Source organism: Artibeus jamaicensis, unplaced genomic scaffold, assembly GCF_021234435.1.
Source record: "Artibeus jamaicensis isolate MK-2021 breed Jamaican fruit bat unplaced genomic scaffold, CSHL_Jam_final scaffold_1283, whole genome shotgun sequence".
In the NCBI taxonomy this organism is placed as follows: domain Eukaryota; kingdom Metazoa; phylum Chordata; class Mammalia; order Chiroptera; family Phyllostomidae; genus Artibeus; species Artibeus jamaicensis.
In genome coordinates this window covers 13627221-13636730 of record NW_026522028.1, presented here as the reverse complement: position 1 = coordinate 13636730, position 9510 = coordinate 13627221, and the positions used below count along the sequence as shown (strand labels likewise).

General features: G+C 47.8%; 1 protein-coding gene across 1 annotated transcript; it reads right to left on the bottom strand.

The window, feature by feature from the left end:
- Positions 1–405: 405 nt before the first annotated feature.
- KLHL34 (kelch like family member 34) lies at positions 406–3386 on the bottom strand. The gene has a single exon (XM_037127564.2). It carries the CDS (start codon positions 3376–3378, stop codon positions 1420–1422), a length of 1959 nt encoding a protein of 652 aa, XP_036983459.2. The 5' UTR covers positions 3379–3386; the 3' UTR covers positions 406–1419.
- Between the last annotated feature and the right edge of the window lie 6124 nt (positions 3387–9510).

Below are 9510 nucleotides of genomic sequence, written 5' to 3'. Positions count from 1 at the left end.
TAGACTTGTTGATGTTTACTAGACCAAATGTGTACATTCATTTAAAAATATCTGTACCTGATGGATGTGTCATGGATACAGTGGCCAGGTTTTGCCCTGTAAACAGCAAGCAGTTGATGGAAAGACTAACTGTGTTGCTACTAAGCAGCTTTTCCTTTTGTAAAGTCTGCTCTGTTGTTTTAAAGGGTAAAAATTAAACTAATGAATTTTAAAAGACTTGTGGCTAGCCTAGCATGAAAGAGACCTTTTAACACTATATATCTGTACATTTTATTGCATTAGTTTCAAATCTAGGAGAGGGGCAACACTGTAAACTGAAGTCAAATAAATTCAGCTCTTAACGAATTCTTATAAAGCACCTACTTTATTCATGCAGAGTCCTTGCCACATGTCTTTGTGATGCAGTCACACAGCCACCATCCCTCCTTACAGGTTCTAACTTTGCTACTCCATTAGTGGTACAACCCAGAAGAAGCACCTGTTCAGTGTACAAGCATCTTCTCTGAGTCCCTGTAGAATCAAGCTGGTTTCCCATTTCCCTTGCGAACTTGAACATTTCACTTACTCCTCTTTCCTTTCTGTGTGACTCTTTGGGAAAGTTGGGGGAGACAGGAGCCACCAAAAATAAGTCTGTATTTCTTTTAATGTAACCTACAGCATGTCTGCAGAATGAATATTTAATGAGGATAAAAGAAATAGGATTTTGTTTTTGTTAGATATTCCACTTAACCAACAAGACTGATTATTATGGCTAAGTTGCTGAAATATAACTTAAAAGCAGTGTGCTGCCTAAAGTCAGGGAAAATGCAGACAAGGGGTAAGTAAGGATGAGAGACAGAAAAACTTAGCCCAGGTTATTTTTATTAAAAAATTAAAGGTGTTTCTTAGAGATCTTTTCCCCTTTCATGCTCCAAATTTATATTAAACCAGAATAGAACCATGATTCTGGACCATAAAGTCATACTTCTCCTTACAATGATTTCATGCTATTTAACCAAGGCACTTTTCCTTCACTATTTATTCAGATAATGCTGTCTTCTAGGACTATTTATTACAGCCTTTATAGCTAATAATTTTCTGGGTCTTGTGTATAACTTCTTATAGTGTATTTTTTGGCCATTTGTTTGGCACAAATGTAATCACTGTTTAGCACCTAGGGAAACACTTTAACAATGTGAAGGAAAATAAGGTCATATTTTATTTTTGGAAGTCCATCTCTAGCCCAGCAATGAGAATTTCTACAACTCCCCAGCTCACTGAAGCTGATTCATGTATCCTTCTATTTGACCCCTGCTGTCTTCCTTTCTCAGCTTAAAGGGAAAAGTGCCTGTTTGACCCTCATTGCCTCGTTAACCTTCAGAAGCCACTCAGTTCCCAGTCTTGTTCTTAGGAAAAGCCCACAGTTGCTCCGAGACTGCTCTAACCCATTAAGCCCAACACTAAATCTGGAGCCTCTCTGCTCTCTCCCGCCCTCTCCTCGTCCCCACCCTCAGCCAGCTGCAGCACTGCGCACTGCAGGCCACTCCAGGCCCAGGGCAGCGCACAGCTGATGTCCTCCCAGCGGTCCAGGTCGAGGTCATAGCCTACCACATTGCGGGTAGGCACCTGGCGCGAGTCCCGCCACTTGACGCCCCCCAGCAGCAGCGCTGTCTCCTCCACCACTGCCAGCCCATAGCAGAAGCGGTCGTAGGGCAGCGGCCGCAGCCGAGTCCATTGGTCAGTACCGGGGTCGTAGCGTTCAATCTCAGAGAAGGGCTCATAGCGTCCCAGAAAGGCAAACACCGCGCCGCGAAGTGCAGCCATGTGGTGCCCAAAGCGGGCGGTGCCCATTGGCGCTCTTTTGCTCCAGGACCGCTCCCCGGGGCCCAGGGAGTACAACTCCTTGAGGCTGCTCGCTCCGCCCTCGCCTCTCCCTGACTTGCCCCCGGAGATGTACACCACACCGCGGTCCCCGACAGCCCCTGCGTGACCGTGCAGGGCCCGTGGCAGCACCCCAGCCTCAGTCCAGCGGTCCCGGCGCAAGTCGTACATCTCCACCGAGGCCAGAGCCTCGCCGCCCGGGCCCAGGCCCCCGACGGCCAGCAGCCCCTCACCCACAGCGCCACACCAAAAGTGGGCCCGCGCTTCCCGCATAGCGGGCACCGTCGTCCAAGTGTGGAAGCGTGGGTCGTAACGGTGTACTTGACCGGTGACTGCCCGCGGGCCATCGGACTGGGGAGACGAGGCGCCTTGGGAAGGGCTCTCCCCGCCCAGGACGAACAGGAAGTTGCCCGCAACGCACACACTGTGCCCCAGTAGTGGTTCGGGGAGCCTCGTGAGGCTTCGCCAGCGATGATTGTACACATCGAAAGCCACCACGTCCTGGGTGAGCTCCCACTCCACGTCCTCCTCCTCCTCCTCTTCCTCCTCCTGCAACTGCTCCTCTTCCTCCTCCTCTGGCACCACTATGGCGCCCCTGCCCCTGGCTGCTCCCTGGGGGACTGCAGCCTCTTCTGTCACTGCCTCCCGGGCTCTGCGTCCCCCGACCAATAAGATGCGGGTTTGCGGGCTCCTGACACTGGTCTGCTCGCCCTGCACAAGCGGCTGGCGGGAGGGCGCCGTGTGGTAGTTGAGGGCCTGGATGATGAGGCCTTTGACACGAGCAGGCAGCTCGAGGCCGGAGCCCGAGTACACGCGCCGCAGCACTTCGGCAGGCACCAGGCCGAAGCGGACGCGCTCCAGCAGCGCAGTGCAGTGGGCCAGGCGTTCGGCCTTGGGTTCCTGTCGCAGCCAGGCCAGCGCCAGGCCCAGCAGCTGGGCCTCTGGTACCCGCGCTAAGTCGGGAGCACCCAGCACGGCCCTCAGTGAGGCAGGGTTAAGCTCCAGCAGTCCCACGGGGTCCGCACCCCGAGCCAACAGCTCCTGCAGGTGACGCACGATATAGCGCTCAGCTGCGTCTAGTGTATGCGCCAGACCGAAACGCATCGCCACGTTGGCGGCGAAGCAACAGTTCTCAGGGTCCAGCAAGCGTTGCAGGTAGCTGCCGCACAATCCCAGGGCCTCGGTGACCTGCAGGTAGCTGGCGGCCTCCAGTGTATCTTCTACAGTGTCCATAGAGAGCGGCAACCAGGCGGTGTAGATAAAGTCCAGCAGACGCTGCAGGCCAGCCGCCGATGGCACGTGCAGGTGGATCACGTGTGCCCGGGATTCCTGGGTGTGGCTCTTGAACAGGGCCCTGAAATAGTCGCTGGAACAAGCCAAGAGAGACCTGTGCGCCGGGAACTTGGTGCCCTCGGCCTCCAAAGTGACGTCGCACAGGAAGCCCTCAGCGCGCAGGGCCTGGTAGCCGGTGAGCAGAGCGCCGCCATGAGCTTTGCAGTAAGACAGGAAGTAACTCATGATGCCCAGGGCTAGAAGGGGCCTGGCAGGGGATGGGGCCAGCCAGGCGCCTCAGGAGGCATCTTCAGGCAGTATGCACGAGACTCAGGGGCCCAAGCAGAGGCCCATTTTTTCCCCCTGCTCAGCTTAAATTGGAGGGCTCCTTCATCCAGGTGCACAGGTCCGAGTGTTCCTTTCAGAGCCAATTCGTTCGGGGAACGGCTTCCAGAAGCCCCTGGTAGTGGAGGGCGCGGTGTTTGGAGTCTTCCGAGGGGGTGCAAGGTTTGGTTTCTGCGGCTGCGGAGGTTGCCAGCACCTTGCTCAAAGCCCCCTCGCCGTCCCAGTTTGGGGAGCCCACACCTGTGCGCCAGAGGCTGCAGAGGCCTCGTACCATCACCTGGAAGGGCCAACTTGCGTGTAGACCGACTCCCGGGGGTGCTGGATCTCCGACGGCGGAGACGCGCAGATGTAGCCTGCCTGGGGGCGTCCCGGGAGTATGAAACGAGGGCTCTGACCTCCGGAGGGTGGACAAGGATGACGGATTCTGCGGGCACCCGCGAGGGCCTGAGACAACTGGCTACGGGGCTGGTGGTGGTGAGCTTATTCTGCGCGGAGGATCAAATCAAAGCCTGGGGGATTAGGGCGGGGGGGGTGCGGGTCAACGCGGCCGGTCGGAGGCATGATTGGGTGCTGCACATAACAAGCGAGTAGCTCACAGCGACAGGAATAGCGCGCAGCCTCTGCCTCCCCTGTGCGCCCCGCCCCTCAACCCGGCCACTAGCCCCGAACTGAGGGCTGGGACACAGGAGGAAAGTGGCCGAGCCTGGAACCTGACTCCGTTGACCCGGAGAGACTCTGATCACCAGGAGGTCCAGGGACCCGGCTGAGGTTAGGGAGAGGTGCTCAAGTCTCCCAGGACCCTGTGTCTAATAGTGCCTGGCGAGGGGCGTCTGACTGAGCTGGAGGAGTGTCGACCACCCGGTATTCCAGGAAAGAAGCCTCCGGCGCCCAACTTTCTGTTTTAAGGAGGCCCTAATTAATCCAGCGGGAGCGGGGATTAAGCTGCGATTTTTCTCGCTGACACCCAAGAGGCTGCTGTGTGCAGAGGAGCCACTGGCAGGAACAGTGCCCAGGCGAATCCGGGCTTCCAGCCAGCGGCGCTAGGTAAACACGCCCCTCACCTGGACTCGCCTTGAGGAATGCTCATTTACTGTAGGCCTTTCCCCTTTGCCTCAGATTCTGCATTTGGGAATTTGCCCCCATTTCTGTTCCCCAACTTCAGCTGAGTTCTCCCTTCCTGTTCTTGGACCCAGACCAGCCCATCCCTTGGCAGAGTGGACAAGGAAATTCTAGGTGACGAGTTTTCTGCCTTTGATTAACCACTTGCTTTAAGAAAATAATTTGTTCCAGTTTCTCTCCCTGATTTTCCAGGTTCTGATCTAATGACTTAGCCTGCTACACCTCCAATGCCATAACGAGATCATGGGCAGTAAGGTTGCAAAGCTCTATACAGGCTGGAGATTTGTAGGGCCCCTCCTCATAAACATATTTTTGTAAGATGCACCCAGCAAAGAAACAATGACTAAAACCACCCCAATCTTGAGACATTAGAAAAACATTTATCCATCTCCTTCATTCTGCTCTTAAATAACTAAATGATCACTATAACTTCTCTTGCCAATTTGGAGCCTACTCTGTGTTTTGCTTTCATTTAGGATGAATTTTTCTATTTTGTCATGCAAGCCCTCTGGCAGTTGGTTTTAAGCGAACCTTTTGAGGGTGCCTGAAATAACTTGCATTTCTAACAGTTGGGGTTATATTTCATAGAAAAAAAAGCCCAAGGAAGGATAAAATTCTATCATTTCTGCCTGAGATGTCATCAGTACTCACAAGGTCTCCAGTTAGAGGTAATTCTGGAAGTGCATAAAAATATTAGTAAAATGATTTTGCCTTCTTGTCAAAGATGAAACTACTTTATGACAAATTAACCAAATTATAAAATGCAGGCAGGGGCTCAGGTTAAGGGCTTGCTTTAAACTCCAGGGGCTAAATATACTACAATTTGAATTCCTAATGTTAGAGCTACAGATGGGTTCATGGTTGATTTTTTTTTAAGTGCTAACATTCGTAGTTCAAAAATAAAATACCAGTCTGGTTCACTGTGCATAGATATGTATGGTGAAATTAAATGGCGTTTACTCAACCCAAAAGAATTTTGCTATAAGGGATAGTTGAGATCATTTAGCTAAATCCTCTCCCTTTACTCTGCTATTTCTTTTGTTTGTTTGTTTAAAACAAATGTGACAGATGAGCCCCAGAGAGAATACAGTTTGGGTGACTTGAATGTTGAGTTACAGAGTCTGGACTGGTATCCAGGGCCTCCCCCACCCCACTACATTATGTGATTTCATGTATGATAAAAATAGTATAACACAATTTACTAATCAAATTTCAAAGTGATAAAGTTTAAATACAGCTATTTTTTTACTTTATTATTTTTTTAGAAAGAGGGGAAGGGAGGGAGAAAGAGGAGAGAAACATCAATGTGTGGTTGTCTCTCATGTGGCCCCCACTGAGGACCTGGCCTGCAACCCAGGCATGTGCCCTGACTGGGAATCGAACCAGCAACCCTTTGGTTCACAGCCCACGCTCAATCCACTGAGCTACACCAGCCAGGTAAATACATCTATTTAAACAGCATATTTTTAACTGAAAAATTAAATCAGACCTGTCCATCACCATGCATTCAGGTTGAATCCAAAATGTCACATTTGAGAATAAAGATGCTGGGGAGGACTTTAAACTTTGACATCAAGAATCCAATTTTATATAACAAGTATATGTTCATTGCTGGCCCAATATGGCACCGTAATGTTTTGCCATTGAGGATATGAACAACTGTGTTAACTGAAGAAATTTGCATATTGGATGTGTTTACAAGGTCTTGTTTAGAAAATATAACTGTCAGTTCAACCAAGAACATTCTTGTCCTTTGAGTAATGTTTATGGAAATTATCGATACTTTAATTTCTATGCAATATTAAGTATGTTGAATACCATTTCAGTCTCTCCCTTTTTTAGTTGTTGTGGTAAGTGTGTGTCTTAAGTTGGGTCCCCTAGAAGGCAGGCCCTACAATCCAACTTAAATGCAAGGTGATGTATAGATGTGACAAAATTTGATTATTACGTTGAAAATTATCTTTGCCCTGACCAGTGTAGCTTAGTTGGGCTTTGTCCCACAGAAAGAAAGGTCCTGGTTCAATTTCCAGTCACATACCTACATTTCTGGTTCCATCCCTGGTTGGGGCACATGAGAGAGGCAACCAATCAATGTTTCTCACATTGATATTTATCACTCTTTCTCCCTCCCTTCCCCTCTCACTAAAAATTAATAAATTTTTTAAAAGAAAATGATCTTTAAGAGTTCCCCTCCCCCTTTAGACTACCATCCTCTTTTTCTTGGTCTTTGTATCTCTAGCCCCTCTCATGGTCTTGGGTTCAAGTAATGTTGAGTTAAACAGACATAGGGAATGAAAACTTCAGTAGGAGGAGTGAAGAGTCAAGAGGAACTTGACTGGGACAATTAAGTCCTTCTCTCTGGTTCTCTTTCTTCCCATCACACAGCAGGGGTTGAAGACACATCCTGGTAAAGCCCCTGAATTAGCATCCCTAGAAATCAAGTGGGTGGCTGTGGGTGGCCCTTAACTGGGGAGTCTAGGTAGAATCAACTCTTCTGAAAAGGCCAGACCACCTCCTCCAGCCACCATTGCAACTTGGTGCTGCCCTGCAGCCCTAGTCCTTTACCTAGACCAGCTCCACATGGCTCTCAGCACCCAGTCAAACACAGGGCCCCGGGTGCCCCAGCAGCCCCTCCATGCCTCAGTTTGTATGGCTGGGCTTCTGCTGAAGGCCCAGCTTCACATTCTAGCATGGCTTTTGGGACCCCACAGTTTATCCTGAACCCCCCACCCCTTCTCAGGACTGTGACCTGCTGTCAATGATCCCTTACATATATCTGTACCTCCTGTGACAGAACGTAGAACTAAAATCCTCCAAGCACCCACCTCACCCCCACATAAGAGAAGAACTTGTAGGTTGCCATGGCACTCCACTTTCCCTGAATTGGCCCTACCTAGCTAACCCTAAATTCCATAGTTCACAGCTCTAAAATAATTGTATGACTTGAAAAAATCCAAAAATACAAATGTACATGTATAATGGGCACTTAAAATATTTTTTGCAAATGCGATTTTTTGGTAATAGCTTTATTGAGATATAATCCACATACCATACAATTCACCCATTTGAAGTATACTGTTTAGTAGTTCTTAGTAGATTTACAGTGTTGTACAGCCATCACCAGAGCCTAACTCTGGAATATTTTCATCACTTCAAAAAGAGACCCCATACCCTTTAACTATCATTACCAGTCCCCCAAGCCCTAAACAACATGAATCTACTTTTTATTTTTAAAGATTCTAAATACTTCATATAAATGGAATCATACAATAAATACATGGTCTTTTGTGACTGACTTTGACTTACAATACTGTTTTCAAGCTTCACCCATGTCATAATACACTTTTGAGGAACAAAAGTATATGTATATAACAATAGCATTGGGGATTTTTTCTCAAAACCATAAAACTCTAAAATGCCTGTTTTAGCTATTTAGGGTACAGTTTTTGGCAGGTCAACTCTTTGTCATCTCTCATTACTGGCTCCTTTATGCTTCTTTCCAACACATGGCGCTGGTGACCTTCATGTAGAGCCTTTTATTAGAAATTGACACATTAAGTAAGCTAATTGTGAAGATATTATTACAAACAATAACAGACATGTGGTAGAGAACAAATCCCATGTTATTTTCACCCTCTTCCAAGACCTTTTTTCATGTATGTGAAATGTATTTTTTCTTTGTGATACACAGTTCAAGCAAAAGGGTTTCAAGGGGTGAGAGAGTTTTAATCATGAATGATTTTGATATTTTGGCCCAGCTGACAGCCTAAGGAGCAGAGTGGTAGGTGACGACTGGGCTTTGGGGTCAGCCAGACCTGGGCTCAAATTTCAGATCTGCCCCATGTGACTTTAAGTAGGTGACTTAAATCCTATGAGTGTCATATTATTGTTTTAAAAAGGAGGATACTGATCTACACCAATAGCATTGTTAAAATTATGTAATATATGTATGAGTGTTCCTGGCTCAGGTACCCACAACACATGTTTTTCCTTCTTCTCCCTCCTTTGGCTAAAGCCTTCTGAACACTCAACACCAGAGCAGTAAGAAGCCAGGAAATTTAACAGAGCAGTGGTTCTCAGCGGTCCCCTGCAGTATCATCTGGGAATCTCTTAAGAAGTGTAAATTCTTGGCTTCACTTCAAACCTACCACATCAGAAACTCTGAGTGTAGAGCCCATTTAACAAGCTGTCCTGGTGGTTCTGATGCACTGAAAAGTGTAACAGAGAATTGTTAGTAATTTCTGCTACATTCTGAATTTCCTATCCTCGGTAATGACTCGGTACAGGTGCCATGTCAACATTCCCCCCCAAAAAAGAGGCAGCTAACTAGCTCCAAAAGGTCAGAGGTTGCAGACTCAGATAGGAAAAAATTATTAGCCTTTGCCCCATGTCACATGACTGGTCATATTAACAAAACTAGATTGTGGGTTTGTTTGACCTTCTGTACCCCCACAACATGATATCACTAATAGCAGGTCACTAGTCACCAACACATTTTCCCAAACAACACCTGGTTGAATACTCAGATTAGATGGTACTTGTAGCCTCAATTTCTTATTTGGACACCACATTTTGAGAGGCTCTTGGATAAATGAGGAAATGCCCAGAGAGGCAAGCCAGAAGGGTGGTGGAGTCTGGAAACATTTTTTTTCACATGTAGGGAGCAGGGGAAGGGGCAGGAGGTTCTAGGCTAACAGAAAAGAACCCCCTGAGGGTTAAATGATCACTATTTTCAACTTTCAGAAGTGGACAGAGGTGGTCTTGTGGTCACAGAGGATACACTCAGGACTGGTACATAAATGATACAAAGAGAAATTTTGCTATAGCACATATAAGGAACTTCTAGCAATTTAGAGTCTTCAAAGAAACCATACAAGTAGAAATAGAATGTGGCAGGCCACAAGAATAGTTAAC